The sequence below is a fragment of the Vitis riparia genome, chromosome 8 (assembly GCF_004353265.1).
Source record: "Vitis riparia cultivar Riparia Gloire de Montpellier isolate 1030 chromosome 8, EGFV_Vit.rip_1.0, whole genome shotgun sequence".
Lineage (NCBI taxonomy): Eukaryota > Viridiplantae > Streptophyta > Magnoliopsida > Vitales > Vitaceae > Vitis > Vitis riparia.
The window spans coordinates 14,810,644-14,833,049 of record NC_048438.1 but is presented as its reverse complement, the minus strand read 5'-3'; the positions used below and the strand labels follow the sequence as shown (position 1 = coordinate 14,833,049).

General features: G+C 37.8%; 4 protein-coding genes and 1 non-coding gene across 6 annotated transcripts; 2 read left to right on the top strand and 3 right to left on the bottom strand.

The window, feature by feature from the left end:
- The first annotated feature begins 1,619 nt into the window (after nucleotides 1-1,619).
- On the top strand, nucleotides 1,620-3,727 carry LOC117921319 (expansin-A6). Its single transcript, XM_034839184.1, has 3 exons — nucleotides 1,620-1,820; nucleotides 2,053-2,370; nucleotides 2,980-3,727. Exons 1-3 carry the CDS (start codon nucleotides 1,672-1,674, stop codon nucleotides 3,287-3,289), a joined length of 777 nt encoding a protein of 258 aa, XP_034695075.1. The 5' UTR covers nucleotides 1,620-1,671; the 3' UTR covers nucleotides 3,290-3,727.
- A 1,256-nt stretch (nucleotides 3,728-4,983) lies between these two features.
- TRNAK-UUU lies at nucleotides 4,984-5,056 on the bottom strand. The gene has a single exon. It is a non-coding gene; the product is annotated as a tRNA-Lys (tRNA).
- A 566-nt stretch (nucleotides 5,057-5,622) lies between these two features.
- On the bottom strand, nucleotides 5,623-6,498 carry LOC117921182 (16 kDa phloem protein 1-like). The gene is made up of 4 exons (XM_034838998.1): nucleotides 6,401-6,498; nucleotides 6,239-6,304; nucleotides 6,009-6,147; nucleotides 5,623-5,915 (listed from the first exon to the last, which is right to left on the bottom strand). Exons 1-4 carry the CDS (start codon nucleotides 6,477-6,479, stop codon nucleotides 5,747-5,749), a joined length of 453 nt encoding a protein of 150 aa, XP_034694889.1. The 5' UTR covers nucleotides 6,480-6,498; the 3' UTR covers nucleotides 5,623-5,746.
- Nucleotides 6,499-8,181: 1,683 nt separating this feature from the next.
- Nucleotides 8,182-12,083, bottom strand: LOC117920821 (receptor-like cytoplasmic kinase 176). 2 transcript variants are annotated; one of them, XM_034838466.1, is made up of 7 exons: nucleotides 11,711-12,083; nucleotides 11,411-11,600; nucleotides 10,485-10,810; nucleotides 9,985-10,120; nucleotides 9,718-9,860; nucleotides 9,479-9,602; nucleotides 8,182-8,850 (listed from the first exon to the last, which is right to left on the bottom strand). In XM_034838466.1, the coding sequence occupies exons 2-7, from the start codon at nucleotides 11,460-11,462 to the stop codon at nucleotides 8,414-8,416; spliced, it is 1,218 nt and encodes a 405-aa protein (XP_034694357.1). In that variant the 5' UTR covers nucleotides 11,463-11,600; nucleotides 11,711-12,083; the 3' UTR covers nucleotides 8,182-8,413. The 2 variants fall into 2 exon arrangements, with proteins under 2 accessions (XP_034694357.1, XP_034694358.1); XM_034838467.1 differs by lacking the exons at nucleotides 11,411-11,600; nucleotides 11,711-12,083 and adding an exon at nucleotides 10,328-10,389 and having other exon boundaries at nucleotides 10,485-10,577.
- Nucleotides 12,084-17,068: 4,985 nt separating this feature from the next.
- LOC117920730 (transcription factor AS1) lies at nucleotides 17,069-20,891 on the top strand. Its single transcript, XM_034838328.1, has 2 exons — nucleotides 17,069-17,639; nucleotides 19,354-20,891. The coding sequence occupies exon 2, from the start codon at nucleotides 19,410-19,412 to the stop codon at nucleotides 20,484-20,486; it is 1,077 nt and encodes a 358-aa protein (XP_034694219.1). The 5' UTR covers nucleotides 17,069-17,639; nucleotides 19,354-19,409; the 3' UTR covers nucleotides 20,487-20,891.
- The last annotated feature ends 1,515 nt before the right edge of the window (nucleotides 20,892-22,406 follow it).

Here is a 22,406-nt window from a genome sequence, read left to right as displayed (position 1 = left end):
AAAGGAGTAGGGAGAAAAAGGAGGCAATTAGTGAAGGCACATGGCGGTGGGTTAGTATGGACTATGGATGAAGAAAGAAGCAACCAAATCAATTATTCGGTTCACATGGGAGTTGGGCTTTTTTGGGTGGACTGGAGTTCTTGAAGCATGAAAGTCCCTCCTTCCCCTCGTAGCCATGGGGGGTGATGCCCACATGGCTCGAAAGGCCATTGATGTGACGTTGCTACGCATACGACGGTGGCCTTACTATATCTACAACACTTGCTATTTAGTATTTACTGCTACTTATAAAGAAATTAATTATATCAAGTATCAACTCAAAATTGATTTGCCATATTCCATTTTATACGTTGCTTCCTTTATCTAAATCGTCTTCTCCCCTTTTTCTGGTTTTTATAGTGTGGTCAAAAACCATCAACAAAAGTCATAGATGGAGAAACATGGCATAAATATATGGTCAGAAGAGGATACAATAGTGTAGACTCCAATTCATGTATTTATTCAATTCAGTTCATGTATCTGCGAGTGATTTTGAAATACTAAAAATAAAAATAGCTCTTGTCCTGACAAACGGACCCTTTTCTTCTGAATTTTCTGTTCCTAGGGAATGGCCCCTACAAGTTTTTGCAATGATATACTGAGGGTGTGATGCACCCATAATGAGGAAGAGGAAAAAAACGGAACGGTTATAAAATCCCTAGATTAGGTATAGGATGATGAATGAATTGTCTTTAGTGAAAAGAGGAGAGGAAGCAGCCAGCGGGGGAGGAAGAGGGGCAAAGGACAGGGAGTCACCCACACGCACACGCTTCTACGCCCTGTGGAGTGGAGGAATGTAAGAGGAGTGAGGGTGGGGCTCGAGAGCGGTCCCATGTACCGCCAATACCCCATTTGGCGACATTGGTCCCACCCTCTACGCGCATTTCTCCCACTTTTTCTTTTCCTTTTTTATTGTCATCTTCTCTTTATTTATTTATTTATTTTACATCCATAATATGTCACGTACTCACAGGCGCTGCCCCCTGCGGCTTCGGATTCTTCCTGGTCTATTTTCATTTTCTTTTGGAATTTAATTTCGGGCCAAATAAAATTAGGAAAGTGAAGAGCGCAGTGAAAAACACAACCGCAGCCTCAGCTTGCGAGTAAAGCAAAGCGGCTTTAGCTTGCTTCCGAGTAGCGTGCCTTTTTTTGTTAGACTTGGGGTGTTCCCAACTTCCCATGGCTTGTGGCCCCATCCAAATTCACCTTCAACCAATCATTTGTATTATAAAACATCAGAATTTCATTGACTGCTAACCTGATTGTAATGAGAAAGAGATAGAGAAAAATAATGGAGATTTAAATATGTTTAAAGAATGATAAAGAGGGGATTGAAACGTTTAAGCTGCAGGTGTGAGGGAAGTAAGTCACTGTGGTTGGAGGTGGGGCACGTGTACCCTACTCAAGTCAAGCTTAAAGGGAAATAGGAGAGGGGAGGGGGGTTAAATGGTTAATCGCAAGAGAATAGATCTGAGTAAGAGAGTGGGAAAGAGCATTAATGAGAGGGTAATAATTTCAGAGGCCCGCCCCTTTGATTTGTGATTCCATAAGTACCCCACCTTCCTCCCCATTTCCTTTCACCCCCACACTCCCAACCTAAAGCCCATCTCTCTCTCCCCTCCCTCTCTCTCAATGGCTCTTCTCACTCTTCTTTCCCTTGCTTCACTCCTCTCCTTTCTTACCCTGGTTCATGCTCGAATCCCCGGCGTTTACACCAGTGGGCCGTGGGAGAGTGCTCATGCCACATTCTACGGTGGCAGCGATGCCTCCGGTACTATGGGTACGTAGTCTCTTCCTAATCTACAACTGATCTGTATATGCTTTAGGATTCTACGCTTTACTCACTTATTCTGCTGCTAACCTATGACGAGGCATTCCAATTCTGCTGCATCACATTCCTCGACCCATGGCCTGCATTTTTCCGGAGACCATGGTGGAGCTCTGTTTTTGCAGCAAAAACAGAGCAAACGGGTTTTAAACGAGTATGGATGGCTAATGGCTTTGTGTGTGCAGGGGTGCTTGTGGGTATGGGAATCTCTACAGCCAGGGCTATGGAGTCAACACGGCAGCACTGAGCACCGCACTGTTCAACAGCGGGCTCAGCTGTGGCGCTTGCTTTGAGATCAAGTGCGCCAACGACCCCAAGTGGTGCCACTCCGGCAGCCCCTCCATCTTCGTCACCGCCACCAACTTCTGCCCACCTAACTACGCTCTTCCCAGCGACAATGGCGGCTGGTGCAACCCCCCTCGTCCCCACTTCGACCTTGCCATGCCCATGTTTCTCAAGATCGCCGAGTACCGCGCCGGAATTGTCCCCGTTGCTTTCCGTCGGTGAGTTTCCCTCGCTTTCTTTTTCCGCTCTGTCTTTCTGATGCGCGTCTCACTTCCCTCAGTGGTTAGTCATATCTCAGCTACTATTGTTTTTTCCCTGGACTCAAATGCCCCTCTCTGTTGTCTTAATTACATTTTACACCTCCGTTAGGTTCGCCAGAGAAAAAAGTGAAATTATCAGATTCCCTTTCATCTTACCTCAGCTTTCTCGGGAATCAAAGTGAACCTAACTAACAGAACCCCTCGAGTGTTTGTTGAGCAAACAGTTTCGACCGTAGGACAAACCAGGATATTACGTAATTCACCCCTAATGGGCCTAATCTGAGCAGACCAACACTGTAAATTCGTTTGATTTCACAGAGATGAAGTGGGGGGTGGTTTAGTAATTACGGGTGGTCCACTTTTGTCATTTCAAAGCAGGAAATAGGGAAAACGCCGTGCTTCGAACTCAGGACTGGCCTGATAGAAACACAGCTCACACGTTGTCCCATGCCCCGGGCCTCATATCCATCAATGTGAAAAGTCCATTTTCTGATGACCCCGCCTACCATAAATACCGGGAATGCCTACCTTCATCCTTATGATGATAATTTTTTATATTGTACTCAGGATATCCTGCCGAAAGAGTGGAGGAATCAGATTCACCGTCAACGGTTTCCGCTACTTCAACCTGGTTCTGGTCACCAACGTCGCGGGTGCAGGGGATATCGTGCGGGTGAGCATCAAAGGATCCAAAACCGGGTGGATGAGCATGAGCCGCAACTGGGGACAGAACTGGCAGTCCAACGCCGTTCTGGTGGGCCAATCACTCTCCTTCAGAGTCACCGGAAGTGACCGCCGCACCTCCACCTCCTGGAACGTCGCCCCCGCTAACTGGCAGTTCGGTCAAACTTTCTCCGGCAGGAACTTCCGGATCTAAGTCTTGCTCCGACATTTTAAAAGAAATTCCCGCCTTCGGTTTTCCTTTATTTTCCCGGGAAAATTGAACGTAGCGGGTTGGTAAAAGCGTAATTGGGGTTTGGGTTTTGGTAGGATTAGCGCAAAAGACCAAGGAAAATGATAGGGTAGGAAAGTGACTAAGTGAAGTGAGTGTGTGCTAAGTTGTAACTGTTTTCTTTGTTCTTTTCTTTTTTCACTTTTATAATTTTATTTCCTTTTTGACTTTGATGGCCTGTTGTCAGTGGGGCTGTTTCGGGTGAAAGTGAAAACCGGCAAAAAAAAAAAAAAAAAAAAAAAGGCAAAGCGTTGGGGCTGAAGTGGCTGCAAAGCAAAAACATGTAGCCCGCAGCTTCGATAATATTTATGTATCTCTAAATCACTATGAATTATAAATATATGTTTGTGTTATTTGAATCAATCATACGTTTGTATTCTATTGAAGGATGGTGGCTGATATCTTGTTAATGGGCATATGAACTACTACCATCTGTAAAGCCTCGTAAGACATCATTCCCTCAGAAAACACAATTCATTCTCAAGTGGGTGATGCATATATGCCCGATATAATAGCTTTTCATCCTTCTCTCCACAGGGCAATCTTGGGCTCGTTGAAACTCGACACCTATTTCCCAGTATTGTCATTACTACTTACATGATAGGCCTGCCTTTTGGGTGGACCCAAAAAAAAAAGGCTAGTTGGCTAGCCAGTCTGGTTTGCATAGTTGGTCACCAGCTTCGTGTGCCACTTTTGCTGGGACCCAAACGGCAAAACCGCCCAGATCAAAATCAAGTAATCTGATTGGAGCATACACACAACAATTACAAACCAAAACAAAATCTCCACCACTGGCATCACTTTTGATCAAGAATCATATACATGTTGACACTTTGTTGTTGATTCGAAATTTGACTGGACTGTCTTGTGTCAAAAGGTAAAATAACAGGGGCGGTGTGTGGGTAATATTTCTAAAGAAGGAATAGCATTGATACCCTTATCATAACTATATGTTATGAACAAAAAAACCTTTGGGTATGAAAAGGAATGGTCCACTTGAGAATTGAATCAAACACCGATGGCATATAAATGTGGATGCTACCATTTAGTTTTTGTGATGTCCAAGCTCTGCTTTTGGGTTGGTCGGTTTATTTATCCTACACGAAGTGAAAGTAAAAGTAAAAGTAAAAGTAAAGGTCATTCTTAGGTTATCCACAATATCTTCTTTGGCAAGGACTGGTGACTGGTAGTGCCTTTTTGCAAATGGGTTTGGTGAGGCTTAGAGGATGAGAGGGTAACGGAATTTGAATATATACCAACAGTAGTTTATTTGTTGAATTTGGGAATCTAAGCAAATGGGGGATGCTTTTGAAGAGTGTGTATGTGTTGAAACGTTTGATCCACACTGGGTCTATCATAATTTGTGGGAATCTAACCCAACGGACTACCCTTTCGTCAATTTGCAGCCGAATTCTTGATGTTCTGTGTGTTTTTAATTTTTATCGTCCTACTTTCACTGATTTGAGTCCGGGGTAGAATTGGCAAAAGAGCATATTTGACGTTGGAATTTTTACGAATAAATTAAAGGGCAAAAAGAATATGTCAACAAATGAAGGGGAAAAATCTGAAAAAAAAAACAAAAGGAAGAGGATTTTAATTGGAAATAAATAATTAAAAAGCGCCGTCTGTGGGAATCGAACCCACGACCACGTGGTTAAAAGCCACGCGCTCTACCGGCTGAGCTAAGACGGCTGTTGAGTTAAGATTGACACATATATAAAATAACAAATAAAATTAATGAATCTGGGCTGACTATTTCCTGAGTCGAAGCCCAATTGTCTTTGTAAGTTGTGGACCGGGCCAGTGCAGGCTAGTAATGAGCCCAGTTTGTACGCGCCATTTCTAAAAAAATTAATTACATTATAAATAAATATAATTTGTAATTGTTATAACTTTTTTATTTTATATGTATGAAAAAAGATAAAAATAAAATTTTAATTTAATTATATATATATATATATAATATTTAGGTAGCATAAGGGGGCCAAGAAAAATATGTTTTGTTATCATGCTATTTTTGTTTCATAAACTATAATTTGTCTTTCGATTGAAAAAATGAAAATTTGGTACACTCAATTATACTAGTTTTAATATTTTAAAATGTTAGAAAATCTTAACATCGAATTATTTTTATAATTGTCACACTCATGCTTAATTTTTATAAAAATTAATGCTATGTTCTATTTTTGGAAAGTACTAAAAAAGAAAACAATGCACTAAAGAAGATTGTTTTCAACGTGGGACATCACAGCTAGTCAAACAAATTGACATGACAATTTTCATTTCATTTCATTTCATCTGAATTTAAAAACTAAAACACAAGTATAATATAAATGCTTTAGACACATTACATACAAATAAAACTTTCTCTCCACAGAATTATTATGGTGTAGATGGTGTAATGCGTGCTATCGTATCAAGGGTGAAAGCAACAGCAACAGAAATCTCTCCGGCATAGCTCTGGTTGGGAAGAACAACCCTGTATTTAGTGGGTCGAAGGTGGGCCTGTCCCATCTCCACCCCCATTGACACCAAATCCTTTACGTAGATCCTGTTTCACATGAAAACATTCATACTAAAACTGTAACTACAAGATTAAAAATTAATTCGTGGTAAAGAAGAGTGGTTTTGGTTAAGGTTTTACGTAGTCTGGCCGATGAAGTCGTCGATGCAAGAGAGCTTGTGCTTGTCCATGATTCGGAGGATGAGCTTATACTTGTGGTGTTCGCCGCCCGGGTACTCCGCATTGAATGTAAATTTCTCGTTCCATTCTGGGTTTCTTCCTGTTTCCAGCAATATACTTGTTAGAACCCTCAAAATAAATAAAATCATCCATTACAACTGCCATTATTTATGTTCACCGTAATGGCTGACCTTTAGCAACGCTGCTCCACCTTACTTGGTTTCCGTATTGGATCAAAACGTACGGATCCATCTTAACTGCAAAAGTTTCCATTGATAAGCTTGAAAGTTTGAGCAATCCCAGTTACCCAGAGATTCAAATTGGAAAAAAAAAGGGAGAAGTAACAAATTTACCAAGAAAATTCTTGTCCTTGAGGCGTCGGGCATTGATCAGCAGGACCTCCAATGTGCCATTTGCCATCTCCCCCTCCATCTCTCTGTCTCCTTCACAGGAAGAGATGAAAATATGTGGCAGACGACTTTTTATGGTGCTAATCCGTAATGGAAGCTTCTAAACTGGGACGAGGTCATGGCCCCTCCCCTAGTGGGGTTTGAATAGTTTTTTTAATATCCTTCATTTCTGTAAAAACGTTCCCACGGCAAAAGTCGTCTACGCAATGGGCAACTCTGCGTTGGCTGTCTCAATGAGACGGAAATTGTAGGATAATTTGACACGAAATCCCCTTTTTTGGAAGTCATGGTAGCAATTCAGGAAACAGTCATATAATTTCGTATGAAGAAATAAAAACAATATAAGAGGTGATTCTCAATTTATTAGCCTTCATATCCATTTAAAAAAAATTATATAAACACGTTTTGATATTCATGATCAAGGTTTAAGATATTGACGGTAAGAATGCCATACTTAATGCTTAAAATGCTATTGACTGGTGCAACCTTGATGTCTGTCAACTCATCTAGAAACTTCCAAGAGAAGAAATGTTCCATCATGCATATGATAATTGTTGGGCTCCCTCGTAATTGACGGCCCCAAATGCTTGGAGGCCAAGTCAGTTACGTTAAAACAGAGAAAGAAGAGATAAGGAAAAAAATGCATCTGCTCAGATTTCATCAACAACCCGATGCAGCTTCATCTATGGTCCGATTGAGTTCAAATATGGAGGAGAGGTTTGAAACTCGAGTAGCTACAATCTGAACGGTGGAGATCAGATTTTGAACTCGGGAACTAATGTTACTATCCGTGAACAGTAAAAGCGTTTTTGGGGTATACTTTCTCCAATTTTTCTTTGTTTCTTTTGCCAAAAGAGATTATATAATCCAAGCTACATGTGCTCTTGATGTATTTAGTAGCCCTCCGGAGATTATTTTAGAGAAGACAGGTGTAACCCATTATTGTTGATAATGAAAATTTGAATTGGACAAAGTCCCCTTATTTTTCCCTTGGGGGGTTTTTCACATAAAAATTATGATGTTTGATTTATTTTTTTGTTGTATGAGTTTATTCATTTATTGCTGCTAGTTATTATTACCTATTTAATTTTGCACAAAGAAATGATAGAAAAATTTAGTGTTTGTTGAAATATTGTGAATTCCTGTTAACAAGATGATATGGTAGTAAAATAACCCGTCCTTGTAATTTCTCACAAGTAAAAATTAATGTCTAACCTTACATTACTCCAACTCCATTGGCTAATTTAGATCTTGAATTTGGCATATCCTTTCTTAATTATCTTTGAATTCTCTCTCTAAATTCCTAGACAGGCCAGAAGCTTTGTCACGTTGAATCTTGTTAGGCTCAATTCCTTTTCTTCCCAACCTTAAGCATTGGAAATTAATTTCTGGTTTTGAATTTTGAAGATGAGGGTGGCTCTTTACCCTTAAGGCTGAATGGGCAAAACAGCAGGATGTTTCTAAGAGACAACAGAATTATACTAAAAAGAGGGCCTAAGTACAGAGAATGGAAGGGCAAGATGACGCAAATGCAGACGATGGCAGGGCAAGGTTTAAGCAGTTGGGAAAATTAGAGAATTTTATACTCTCACGTTTGATTTCCAAGGAAAATAGTATCATGAGGAGCCTTTCTGTGAACGGTGAACCTACTCATATGCATTTGAGTTCATGAATGAAAAAAATCTAAAGATTGACAGAAGTGGGGAAAATGGGCATAATCATCATTTCCCAAACTCTTGCCGTCCATTATAAGCTCTCCACAAACCCCAGAAACTGAGAAGGTTGATTTTAAATACATTAGCCAAAACCCCAACTATACAATGCTCAAACTAACATAAGTATACTACATGCATGTCCCAGCTGCAGAAACCCTGTTCGGCTGGTGCTGAGAATCATTCAGATCAGAAAAAGAAGTTACTGCAACATAAATAAATAAATAAAATTTCACTTCTAAGTCTAAAGTATGGCAACAGAAGGCTTGGGATAAGAACTTGCATCCGCACTTCTTCTGTGATATCTAGGTCGATCATTGGGTCGGCTCTGATGATTCGAATGCTGCTCTTTTGTAGTACTTCTCAACTTGTCTTTTGGTTCGCAAATCTGTTCCAAGGCTGTTACCACCCCATCCATGTTTGGTCTGGCCCTGGGCTCTGTTAATAGGCATTGAAGTGCAAGCATAGCTGCCTTTTGGGCCCGATCTAGCGAGTATTGACCTTCAAGACGGGTATCAATAACACGAAAAATTTTACGCTTGCTAGTCAGGTAAGGTTTTGCCCACTCCACCAGGTTGTGTTCTCCAGATGGCCTATTCTTGTCTACTGCTCGGCGACCAGATAACATTTCTAGAAGAACTACTCCAAAACTATATACATCACTCTTGGTTGTTAGATGACCTTCACCAAAAGATACAGCGAAAGATTAGAATCTGATACTACCCTTTTGTAAGATACAAATCAATAAATAATAATACATTTGATGAATCACCTTTTCTTTTTTTCTTTTTACCGGCTCTCTTTTCAAGCAATGACATTTGATAATTAACCAAACAAAGATAACATGCGATGATGAGAGCTGATGTTTTGTCTCCCCATGGTCATGAGAAGACCCATCAGCAAGTTTTAAACAATTTACTAGAGATCACCATGGTCATGAACCCAGAATGAATAGAATTGTGAGTTTGGTGACCATTTCCTTTTTCCGCTTTTCATGGAAAACTTTAATATAGGAATAAGAGGTATGGTCAGTTAAAGGTCTATACAAACTTCTGATAATGGTTGATAGCCAATCAAAAGTCCTGATTTCTACCATGAAGATGACTACGCTCAGATAAACTTAACCGTAATAATGCAGTTTTGGTATAGTGTTAGGCATCATTAAATGTACAATTAGCATTACCAATATGCTAAGATTACCATATTTGGTTCATATGAAAGAAATGAAGAAGAAAAAGCCATTAAGTTGCTGCCTAACAGATTCATTTAGATCAAGGGTTTTTGTGAGGAAAGCATGTGGTGACAATACCTGTAGATAGGTACTCCGGAGCAGCATATCCATAGGTCCCCATAACTCTGGTCGAGACATGGCTCTTATCTCCAGTTGGCCCATCCCTGGCCAACCCAAAATCAGAAAGTTTTGCATTGTAGTTCTGTGGATTTTAAGTAAGAAGGGAGTGGGATAACCAATAAGTTTGCATGAAATTTAAAGCTCATCAAATTTGACCATACTACAGATAATCAAAATAGGCTGCAGGAGGTAAATACCGAGTCAAGCAGTATATTAGAAGTCTTGAAGTCCCGATAGATGACTTGTGTTTCAGCATTGTGAAGAAAGGCAAGCCCCCTTGCAGCACCAATGGCAACTTCCATTCGAACACTCCAAGAAAGCGGCTGGAAATAAGATCCTCCTGATTCGACAGTAAACAATGCCTCAGTTACAAAATAGAGCTGATGAGAATGAGGATTGTAAAATGCTTCCCTTCCAATTTCAAAATTCAAAATAGTAACCAATAAAAGAGTATAGGAACTCACTCCTGAATAAATGATTCTCCATGCTACCCTTGGGCATGAACTCATATACCAAAAGCCGGTGCTCATCTTCTAAACAGTAACCAATTAATTTCACAAGATTAGGATGCTGCAACTGCCCGAGATAGTTTATTTCTGCCTGTATGTCAAAACATACAATAGGAATTAACCATCTGCTCCTCAAAAAATGATGTAGGCCCTATTGCCCTCTAGAAGTAGTAAGTTTGCCAATACTAACAATTTACAAACAAAGTTATAAACAGCATATGCAACATCAACTTTATTAGCTGCCCACACTAGTTCAACCATTGGAAGGCAATATTAAATGTCAAATAAAAATACCCACTTCATAAGATATTATTGTAAGCGCAACTCCACCTACTCTACAGAGAGATTTGCAATTGTGATCTACAAGGATTAAACATACAATATCTCAAAGCAGGAAAATGAATGAAACACCCAGATGGAATAGAATTTCAAAGGATGTCAAATTATATACTGACCAACCATTCCCTGTGACCCTGAAACCCTTCTTGGTTAAGCCTCTTCACAGCAACCACCATGCCTGCCCCAGGTCTTGTAGCCATGAGTGAATTCTCGTCAATCCACCCCTTAAAAACAGAACCAAAACCACCTTCTCCTAATACACTATCAGGACGGAAGTTTCTAGTCGCTGTTCTGAGCTCACTGAAACCGAAGCTCTTTAAATTGGAGGCCTGCAATATCTCACCCTCAGTACGTGGAGTTTGGGGAATGGAAGTGGATGAGAACTTGCTACTTGACCTACTCAGATCATTCTCATCTTTGCTGACATTTTTCGAGCTCGCCCCTACACAAACCAATCCAGGACATTTCTAATTAATTTGAATATCTTTGGTTTGGAGGACTTCCAATGGTTCATAACTAAGCTCAATTCAAATACAAAATGTCTACAACCTCAAAATGATCCAATTATATTTCCAAACAAATATACTATTGCAATATCACATCAATGCTCATAAAAGTTACTGTTTAGCTAACATTTGAGGGGATATTGCATAAAATATCCCACAAAACCTTTCTTCGGATTTACAGAAGTTTTCCTAAGAACCCAGAACCTCAAAAGGTAAATTTCACCAAATCAAATTACAATAGGACAGAAAAAAATGCCTGAATTGGTACAAAAAGGCAATAATATCTACCAGAGGTATACTGTCTTGCAAGTAATCAAAACTACCAATAAAAGTTCGGTTCCAAAAAATTGTGCTCAAACTCACAAGGGCAGCCATAAAACTCCAAACAGGGAAGATGATCATCTTATATCTAAAAAGCCCAAAAAAAATGCCAAATCAAAATGAAATCCAGCTAAGCTCTGAAGATAGAAGATTATCGGAAAATTAAATTTAACCATTAATGAACATTAAATTAACAAATAAATAAGGAAAAGAACCTGTATGAACTGGACTCTCAGCCTTGATTCGATTGCTGCAGCAAGCCCCCATCTCCCTCAACAGCCCACAAAATCCTAAGCTTTCAGATTCAGAGAACTCCAGAATGACAAAACCTCGACACAACCCAACAAGGTTCTTCGAGAGAACAACCCAGATCTGGTATCAAAAAGAGAATCCTACCTTTCTTTCCTGCGTAAAAGAACCGGGTGTCAATCCACAACTTGCCGGGAAAACCAACTCAGGCATAAATTTTAAATATTTTAATTAAAAAAACAAAAACAAATTGAAAATCAGATTACCTGGCAACTGCAACTTTAGTATGGATGATTGGGGGTATTGATATTTTGGATGATCTTGTTGAAGATTGCGAGAAGGGGTACAAGAGAAGGACTTTGTTGAGCGTTGACTTGCTTTTCCAGCTTCCTTCTTGTTTTTTTTTTTTTTTTTTTTTTTGGGGGGTGGGGTGGGGTGGTGTTGGGGTGTGTGTATTGAAAGTTTGGTGTTATTTTTGGTTGAATTAAATGTTTAACGGGATAAGCTTCAACAACCCAACTCAGTGTGCCTCGTGTCTGAGGGTGTCAATTTTGGTTGCTGTGTTTCTTGGCCGTTGAAATGGTCTCGGCACACCCTTCCCCACTGTTACCGTGTGTCACTTTTTCCTCTACTTCTCTTTCAATTCCAGCACCCCCCACCTTCTATTTTCCTCCACAGTCCTACTTATTTTAGCTGGTTTTTTAAAACAATAATCCAACGTGCAAGAAGATTTAAAAAGAAAAGAAAGAGAATGTTGGCAACGGTAATGGGAATATTTAGGCGCCATTTAAAAGGTGTGACTCTTGTTTTGATTAGAATAATTCACGATCTCAGAAGAATAATTTTACTAATAAAGGAAGTTTCATTAAACAATCTTATATAAAAAAAATTAAAAAATTCCCCGAAAGGATATTTGTGGTGTTAGGATTTTGTCCATGTGGCCAGTAGCTTATGGTTTCCAATCCCGGGTTTGTGGTGTTGGGATGGTCTCCACCGGGCGTTTGTCCCTTTCACGTAACACTTTCTCATGACTAAGCCCATATGGGTTTTGCAATGTACAGAAGGGCCCAATTGAGCGTCACATTGTTAGGCCCAGGTCCGAAGCAGATCCAGTACCTTCTCACCCATTGTAGCTTTCAATTTACATCTTCGATTATTTCATAACAAAATTTTAAACACTTTCATTCAATATATGTTTACACGTGGTTGTTTTTTTATTTAATTTTAAATAGAACCTTAATGCTTAATAAAATATTAAGTTATTTGTTTTTTTAATATTTTATTTCTATTAAGTATTAAATAATAAAGAAAAACCAATATATTATTTTTTCTATTTAAAAAAAAATTATATATTTTGTCTTTTTCTATTTAATAAAAAATTTATAATAAGTTATGAAAAAGTAAAAAAACAAACAACCTAAATTTTAAAAACAATTGCTTTCAGCAGAAAAAAAAAAAAAAAAAAAAAAAAAAAACGAACATCATTTAAGTAACTTTTTTAAAAGGTTACTTTAGTCAAGGTTTGGTTTAACCATTGTTAATTTTAAATTTTATCAAACACCTTATCTTTTCTTTTTATTTGTCGTTTTTATCCACTTTTAAAATAAATAAACATTTAATAAAATTGAATACTTATTGATTAATGATTTAAGTTGATTATAAATTAAATTATACTTTATTCATTTATTTTAAATTTATTATTTAATTATTACTTTAAGGATAAAAATTGTGTTAATAAAATTAATTTAAAATTTATTATAAATTATTAGATTGATATATTTATCACCGTAAATTATAATATGGGTAAAGGGTAACAAGTAACAATATAAATCATGAAGTATCAAAATAAATTATATAAATTATCAAGGCAACTTATAATAAAAAAATAAAATGAATATGCGAACTTAATAATAAATTAATTATTATTACTTATTACTTAAACTTCATTTTTTACTTCAAATCATATCATTGAATTATTTCAATAATAATATATAATTTATTGAATGACTTAAATTAAATTATTAAATCATTTTAAGTTATTAAACTAATTTATTAAATATCTACTAAAATGTATTTAACTTAAACACCAAACAATATAATTTACCCGTTTTTAAAATTATATATATATAATATCTAAAATACCTTCATCTTGAACCCCACCCTTACCTTCTCGAAAACATAATGTTTTTTTTTTCCTCTCCCTTTTTCTTTTTTTCATTTCCCTTCTTCCTCAATTTTTATGTTTTTTTTTAAGTATTAAAATATACAAAAACAAAAGCCTTTACATGATTGAATATGTTATTACAAAATTAACATTTATTTGAATGAAAATTAATAATCACTACACAAGGGATTAAATAGGAATGCAAGTGAAAATATTCATGCTCTTTATAATTTATCTTAAATGGTATATTGAATATAAAGATTTCAAATTTTATTTAAATAGTTTTCGTGTTTGGAATTTGGAAACATAAACATTTCGATAATATGGATATAAAAATAAATAAATAAATAAAATAAGTGCAAGAAAAATGAGTGGGAAAGCAAGTTAGACATGCACTCTATTTATTTTATTTTTTTAAATATTATTTTAAAGTTAAATAATAAATTTTTATTTTTTTGACATTTTCTAAAAATAATAGAATTAGTCAATAATTTTTTAAAAACACTTATCAGGAAAAAAGATATTTAAATGAATAAATTTTGGTCATTTTAAAATTAGTTATTCTATTTTGATACCATAGAAAAAAATTAAATTCAATTAATTAATATCAATTAAATTTAATTAAAATATTATTAAAAATAAAAATTGATTTTAATTAAAAACAATAGTTTATTTAAATGAGTTAAAAACAAAGAGATTTTTTTAAAATGTAAATAAGTCATTTTTTTATGGATATATATATTTAATCATGAATTTTTTAATGATTTTTTAATTTATAATACTAAATTGAATTAGTTATGTAGTTTAAATTATTTTTTAAAATTAGTAAATTAAATCTATGATTAATGAAAAATTAAAAAGAAATTAATTTTTTGATAAGAATAGTGTAATTAAAAGACAAGTCATATTTGAAAATTCTGAATGGAATAAAATGGTTGTATTTTATTTTATTTAGTTTTTATATTTAAAATTATTATTATTTTCATACTTTGTTTTGGTTAAGTTTTTGACAACATATGAAAATAAATTCTACTTATTTTTTAAAATTCCACTTTATTAAGTTTTTATAGAAAATAATCGATAAATAATGATAAAACTTAAAAGTTTAAAATAGTTGTTATTTTGAAAAATAAAAAACCATTTTTAAATCAAACCAGCTGAAAATATCTTTAAAGCGTTTTTTTAAAAAAAGAGAAAAGAAAAAAAAAGGGTGACGTTGTGAATCCAAATGGAGGTGAAGTTGATACTTTGAGGAGGCAGGGGAAATCCAGTTGCGTTAACAAGGAAGGAATTTTAGGAAAGAGGTTTCCTTTTGGGCGAACAAGGTCAGACTGAGACAAGAGAGGCTGGTGGAGAATGGAGAAGGCGGTGTGGGGTTTTTGATTTCGATTTCCACCCCCACCACCGCACCTTCCCTCAAGCTCAAACCCACTCCCCACATTTCTCTCACCGATCCCAATAAGATCTGCAGCCTTTCGTCGTACTGTCTTTTCCTGTTCAAAATAATGACTCCCCCACCCCAAACCTAAAAGCCTAAAGGAAACCAAATCATAATTCTACAGCCCATGCCTTTACTCGCGCTGCTTCGACGCCCTCCACTCTTTTTTTATTTATTATTTGCCATTTCCCAACCATCTATTGGCGTTAAATAATGAGGTGGAGGAAAACAGTGTGCCTGCAATTCCCCTCCCTTCCCTACCCACAACACCTTTGCTTTTTCAGAAGTGGGGTCACACTGGAGATTAGGGCGGATCTCCCTCAATTTTACAATATGTTCGATATGTCAAATCAGTTTTCCCACATTCCAAAGATGCCCTTCTCCCCTTCCTCATTGTCTGTCAGTTCTCCGTACCAACTTATTTACCCCTGAATACCCTTACCCTCCCCTCTCTATTTCATTATCGCCTTCCCCCTCTTTTTTTTTTTCCTCTTTTATTATTTACGGTTTATACTAAAAGGATAGATGGGGCTCACAAAGGAAAGCACATTAAGGAACCTGATAAAGTAAATAATAAGCAAATAGGAGGGTGTGTACGGGTACAGGAGAGAGAAGTCGTTCAAGTGGGAGTGGACTGATGGGGGGTTTTGCTGTACTTTTGGAGCCTAGAATTAAAGAGAGGGCCCACCAAAATAAGAGGTAGTAAAAGAAAAAAAGGCAAAAAAGAGAGGAAAGGAAAAACCGACGTAACGTATCGCTGACAATCTGAGACAGGCATCAGAAGGAAACGTCTCTATCGGACTCGTCTCATTGTGCCGCGAAACCCGGACTACAGTCCCCCCCATCCCTCCCATGGCAGTCCTAAACTGGGTCCACATCCACGTGGCGATCCTTGCCTCTCGGGAACCGCCCCTCCTAATCATCACCGGCCCTAGAAGATCCCTTTCACACCCACCCCGTGGGCCCACTTATAATTCTCACGTCCTATTGAGCACTACTCCAGGTGAGGTGACTACGGTATGAGTCGCATAGACGGAAGAGCAGCTAAGCATATGATCGACACAGTCCAAACAACTTTTTATAACGGACGGTTAGATACTTCCCATTCCCAGAAAGAAAATTGCACACTGCACTGTACTGCACTGCTCTGCCATACCATCTATGTGATCTCCACTTCTCTCTCTAGTCACGTCGACACAGTTGTAGAGGGAGTTTTGGCTCAATTCCCTTTCCTTTTCTTAATAATACAAAAAAGTTGGAGAAAGAGGAAAAGCGCAGTGATATATCATTTTGCCCAGTCGATCAAAGTTTCAACTTTCAAGGTTTATGCTAATGGACGCCTCAATTTCGCCGGTTGACCAAACTGCTTCTCATTTCTAAAACACCCCACCAGTCACCAGTCACCAGTCACAGTCACCCACCATATCTTTTCATCCACTTCTTCCCATCAGCCCATGCCTCCCTCTGTTTTGCGGCATCTAGTAAATTATTATAAAATAATTTAAATTATACCTTTATATTTGTTGGCTTTGTAAACCGTAATCAAATTGCCCGTATGATCATTTGTCTAACCTTTCCAGAAAAGCTCCAATTATTTGAATCTTTCGAAAGTTGGCCGGCTTTGATTTTGAAAATGAACTTTTAGATTGTGACCAAATTAATTTTATCCGAGAATTTAAAAAGTAATTTAATTTAAACTTGTATGTGATTGTGGTGGTCCATGTACCTCAACATTTTAACTCCAATGCGAAGAGGTCTAGGGGACCACGGTGGTCTCTACTTTGTCAGAAGACTCAGAACTGGCTAACCCAGTACCGCCACGTGCAGGACTCATCTCATTACCCCGGCGGCATCAAATAAAAGCGCTTAAATGACGCGCCCACACCTACATCCAAACAATCAAACTTTGAACGGTTGTATTTCGGATTCACTCGTGGACGAGATTCGACCGTCGTTTGCCCAAAGTCACAGCCATTTTGATTGTAGATGTTCCAAGCAACGGAGTTAGTCGAGTGTATATTTACTCACGCCCGCGATACTCTGAGAGAGTAAAAGGGCCAACTGAAACCGCGAAATGACGGAAGGTGGCGCATTTTAAGCGCTGAAATCGAGCGTACGCCATTTCCCATTAATGTAAAGACACTCTCCCTGTCTCTCCTCCTCCTCCTCTCTCTTCCTGTGCTGCCATTCTGCTGGTGCGGTTTCTCTCTCCCTCTTTCTTTCCCACACTCGGTAAAAGGGCTTGCGGGCTGGAAGCAGAAGGGGGGGAGCTTACGATAGCACATTCCCTAAAATACGTCATCACGGACCTTGAATCTCGACCTGCCTTTTCTCCTCCCATTCGCGTGCCCTCCTTTTTCGCCCCTGTCACCTCCCTCTCTCTAGTCTAATCTCCATTCTTTTCTTCTTTTTGAAGCTCTCACATTTCCCCTCCTCTCTCTAACTAGCTTCTCCCTTCTCTCCCTCTCGCTCTAGGGTTTCATTCTTCACCCATTGTCCTTTTGATTCTGATTCCCTTTGGTTTCAGCCTACTGAAGCAGGAGATGCGTCGAAGAAGAACCTCCGCCGTCTAGCCCTCTCTCTCTGATCTTCGGTTCGTACTTCTTTTTCAATTGGTTTTGCACTGATTTCGATTTTGCATACTGAACAATGTGTCACTGAAGACTTTAATTTTGCAATCTACGATTTTTTTAGATTTTGTTTTGGCCTTACTGCGGTTTCATTCATCGGTCTTGTTGTCCTGATGCTTCGATTGGTAGCTGAAAAAGAAAATAAATTGACGCTTTGAAGCTATGTCTCCTTAGTCCTTAGTATAGCAACTGTGAAAGCGAAACTCGGTTCACTAAGATTTGTTATACTTTGTGGTTCAGTTGAGTTGAGTTCAAGAAGCAGAAAATATAGGCCTCAAAAATTTTCTTTTGTTTTTGTTTTTGTTTTCCCTGTTCTGTCGGCAACCTAAGAGTGCAAAAATGATCAACTTTTGTAAAAATATATCCCCATTTTAATTCAACAGATGCTGAAACTAATAAAACTGAAATAATGGTTATTGAATCTTGCTCTTGGAGAAAAAATTGCCCGTTTATGTATCAAGTTTTGCTTTAAACATGCTATTGGAGTTTCTGGTGGGCACTTTGGTCAGTCTCCATGGGTCTAATGGCCAGGTTGAGTTGGTACAGATCTAATACATACAAAATTTCTGAGTGCTAGATGATGTCTTGTTGTTAGTAATGTGTATTGTTGTCACCCAATTCGGGAGCATCCTATTGATTGCTAATGCACCGCTTACTGGTGCATAGCACAATCTAACTGTAGTGTCTTATTCAGCCATTAAATGTCTGCTCTATGTTGGTTTCTTATTTTCGGGCCTTTTTTTTTTCAAAAAAAAAAAAAAAAAATATTTTTATGTGCAGTGTTTTTCCTGTAACAGGCTGCGTATATCGTAAATAGTACCCAATTGTCCTAGTTTCTGACTTATAGTGCCTGTATCATGGCAAGTTTATATTTAAAACCGTTGTATGCACTTTAATTTTGATTTGTTGGTTGTTTTATACTTTAAACCATTTTGTGCACTCTAATTTTGCTTTACTGGTTTTTGATGCGGATTCAATAGTAGTGGTATTGGATTGTCAGTTAAAACTAAAGAAGTGACATTTTCTCTTGTGGGTAATGAATTTTGCTGACTTTAAAATCAGAGTCCCTTCTTTAGTCTATACCGAATTTATTGATAGCATTTGATAAAATCCAATCAAACTTAGCAGTTGAGTTGTTAAATCCCCTATTCCTTGTCATACTTGGGTACCACCTCACTTGTGGTACAGTAGGTGATCACCTGACTTTTTTTTTGCTTGTTCAGTGTTAGTTATGCTGGAGGAAATATTGAAATGACTAGAAATCTATAGAATTGCTTAAAACTGTCCGAATTCCTCTATTACAAGAATAATCTGTAACCCCAACGTATTCCTCCTGATAAGACAGTTTTTTTTTTTTAATTTGTGTCTATATATGAAAAGATGATTTTGAGGCTGGTTGGGCTAGGGTAACACGAGATGCTGCTGCTGAAGGTTTTTGAGTTTTAGTTGTCTTTTACCTTATTCTTGAAAAGATGTTCATTTTTCGGTGCAGTTTAGTTGGGTTTTAGCTTTATCATTACCATTTAAGCTTCCCCTGCCATTTGATATTTTCCACTGCTTTATGTGTTTCGTTTCCATGCTAGTAAAGTGTCAACCCTTTGGATAATTTATATTTAACAATATTAACTTTTCACAATTTGAGCAGATTAATATCTTACTCCCTTGTAAAATTTTCAGATACATTATGAAGAGTTTGAAATTGAGGCAATGGGCAGTGGCATTTGCATCTGGAAATGAAGGAGAGGCAGCGTTGGAGGGCTGAAGAGGACGCTCTATTACGTGCTTATGTGAGACAATATGGCCCGAGGGAATGGAACCTTGTGTCACAGCGTATGAACACGCCCCTTGATAGGGATGCCAAATCTTGCCTAGAAAGGTGGAAGAATTACCTCAGACCTGGAATCAAGAAAGGATCCCTCACTGAAGAGGAGCAACGTCTTGTAATTCGTCTTCAGGCCAAACACGGCAACAAATGGAAGAAAATTGCAGCTGAAGTCCCTGGACGTACTGCTAAGAGATTGGGGAAGTGGTGGGAAGTGTTCAAAGAGAAGCAGCAGAGAGAGCAGAAAGAGAACAACAAGGTTGTGGACCCCATTGAGGAGGGCAAGTACGATCGGATTCTAGAGACTTTTGCAGAGAAGTTAGTGAAAGAGCGTCCTGCCCCAGCATTTCTGATGGCTACTTCTAATGGAAACTTTCTTCATCCTGATCCACCTGCTCCTCCCCCACCAACTCTACTTCCTCCTTGGCTTTCCAATTCCAACTGCACCTCCACTGTTAGGCCACCCTCCCCTTCTGTGACCTTAAGTCTCTGTCCCTCAACAGTTGCAACCTCACCCACAATTCCATGGCTGCAGCCAGAGAGAGGGCCAGACGCCACCCCGCTTGTTTTGGGCAACTTGCCACCCCATGGGGCAGTCCCCACGTCTGGAGAGAACTTACTGATTTCAGAGCTAGTGGAGTGCTGCAGGGAGTTGGAAGAAGGGCACCGAGCTTGGGCAGCACATAAGAAGGAGGCAGCCTGGAGGTTAAGAAGGGTTGAGCAGCAACTGGAATCGGAGAAAGCATGCCGAAGGAGGGAAAAAATGGAAGAGATAGAATCAAAGGTGAAGGCTCTTAGGGAAGAACAGAAGGCTACACTGGATAGGATTGAGGCTGAATACAGGGAACAGTTAGCAGGACTGAGGAGGGATGCAGAATCCAAGGAGCAGAAGTTGGCTGAGCAGTGGAGTGCAAAGCACTTGCGCCTTACGAAATTTATTGAGCAGATGGGATGCAGACCCAGGCTTGCCGAGCCAAATGGCCGGTGAGGAAGGTGTGTTGTCTACAGTTAGCACATCAAATCTATCCTCTTAGTTTGGATCAGCTGCTCTTGTTTCTTTTACATTTTGCTCCGTCTTTCTCTTTGTTACTTGTTCATTCTCCCCTGATAATCTATTATAGTTGTCGAGTAATAGTCACTATCCCCTGGACTGACTGAATGTTGGGGTAGCATTATCTAGTCCTGTTCTAATTTTCCACTCTCCTCTTAGCATGATGATAATTACGCCCCAATTTTTTATGGCAACCCTCTTGACCTGCCGCTTTGGAGTTGGTGGAAGGGTCGGTATGCTGGTTATATAATCCATGGGTGAACAAGGTTATTACCAGAACTGGCAAATACTAGTATTGGGAAAGCTATGGATTTTGTAGTGTTGGAATGCTTGTATTTATCATTTAGTAGCCTGTTTTGGATGTTATTTCAGAGCTGCTACATGAAAAAATAACATGGAGGTGAATGAACTGCTGCAGCTTCGAATGGAGGGATGTGAAGAACCTGATCTTTCTAGAGTACTGAAGTTCTAGTTCTAGCCTGTGTAATTTTTGCATCTTCCATAGTATCTGCTTTCCTTTTTTCAACCTCAAAGTCCAATAGAAAAACCCATCCATTTGAAACACAAAACATTTCGTTGACAAAATTCATGTTTCCACAAATATGTTTTATAGTCCCTGCCCCCGACTTTTTCCAGAAAAAGCAGGTGCAAGCTTCATCCATTGGGCCCAATGTTAAAAAGGAATTTCTAGGGTCATTTGGGTTATGTGGAAACCTCGAGCTGCGGTATGCTAGTCTTTTTTAAGAGTGTTTCTACTGCAGTAAACAGTGAAGTGTTCAGAATTGGAAACAAATTCTTTCGAACTTGGAAATAGGCTTCATTCTAAGGTGCAGCGACTGAAATTTCTATGTAAATGAAACTTTTTTGTTATCTGAATGTATGAATTTTTTTTCCATACAAAATAGGATGGCAATGTCCTCCGACTTTAGGTATTGGACGTAATGATTAGAAAATGGGTGAAGTTTCTCCTAGGACTGCTTAAATCCTAAAAAAAGGTTAATCATAATGATTAAATGTCAAATGCATAACCAAGATGTGCTTCAGGGAAAGATGCCAACGAGGCAATAACGTTCCAAACGTTTTTTCTTTGCTCTCAAAGGACTGACATAAAGGCATAATTGTGAAATTTTATTTTACGGTCATGGATCCATCAATGGATTTTAAAATATATAAGTTGAAACACGGTTCAATTTAGATATATGGCAACTGTTTTAGATAATAACTTTTTGTTTTTCATTAAAAAAAACCTTTAGAGAAATTAGTTTTTAAGATTATTTTTAAAAATAATTATATGGACATATAGAATAATTAAAAATAAAATATTAGATATAAAAATTATTTTTTAAAATATATTTAAAAGTATTAAAAATATTTTAATTTATAAATAAAATTTTATTATATGAAGCATCATAATAAAATAGTTTTAAAAATTTATTATCAAAAATTATTTTTTAGAACTATAGAGTTCTTACGCAGGGTTGTGATATCCCATTTTGTAAAAATAACCTTTTATTTTTGCAAAATAAGAAGAATATTTATGAAACTTTTTATACCCATTTTGATCCGAGGTCATATTTATTATTTCCAACATAACATATGGGGTTACTTTTTCCAGTGGAGAATATTTTGATCTAAATATATCATAATCTAATGTCAAAGTTAAGAATTTTGGGAAGTGTAGGCAAAGGTAGGAATTTTGAGAAGTTTATGATGACGTATAGTCAGTGTTTTAGAATATAAAACATTGGCTGGGGACAATTTGATATATATAAATAATATAGAATTGAGTTGGGCTTGGGTCGGGTCTTCCATTACTCCAAGATTCAAGATTATCGCTATTTTTTGTAAACTAAATGG

Coding starts and splice junctions, on each gene's coding strand:
- LOC117920730 (XM_034838328.1), top strand. CDS start 19,410: ATGAAGGAGAGGCAGCGTTGGAGGGCTGAAGAGGACGCTCTATTACGT.
- LOC117921319 (XM_034839184.1), top strand. CDS start 1,672: ATGGCTCTTCTCACTCTTCTTTCCCTTGCTTCACTCCTCTCCTTTCTT. Junction 1,821..2,052: donor GATGCCTCCGGTACTATGGG/TACGTAGTCTCT, acceptor TTGTGTGTGCAG/GGGTGCTTGTGGGTATGGGA. Junction 2,371..2,979: donor GTCCCCGTTGCTTTCCGTCG/GTGAGTTTCCCT, acceptor TATTGTACTCAG/GATATCCTGCCGAAAGAGTG.
- LOC117920821 (XM_034838466.1), bottom strand. CDS start 11,462: ATGGGGGCTTGCTGCAGCAATCGAATCAAGGCTGAGAGTCCAGTTCAT. Junction 10,121..10,484: donor AGGGTCACAGGGAATGGTTG/GTCAGTATATAA, acceptor TTTGACATACAG/GCAGAAATAAACTATCTCGG. Junction 9,861..9,984: donor GGAGAATCATTTATTCAGGA/GTGAGTTCCTAT, acceptor CTGTCGAATCAG/GAGGATCTTATTTCCAGCCG.
- LOC117921182 (XM_034838998.1), bottom strand. CDS start 6,479: ATGGAGGGGGAGATGGCAAATGGCACATTGGAGGTCCTGCTGATCAAT. Junction 6,305..6,400: donor CAAGGACAAGAATTTTCTTG/GTAAATTTGTTA, acceptor AAACTTTTGCAG/TTAAGATGGATCCGTACGTT. Junction 6,148..6,238: donor GTGGAGCAGCGTTGCTAAAG/GTCAGCCATTAC, acceptor TGCTGGAAACAG/GAAGAAACCCAGAATGGAAC.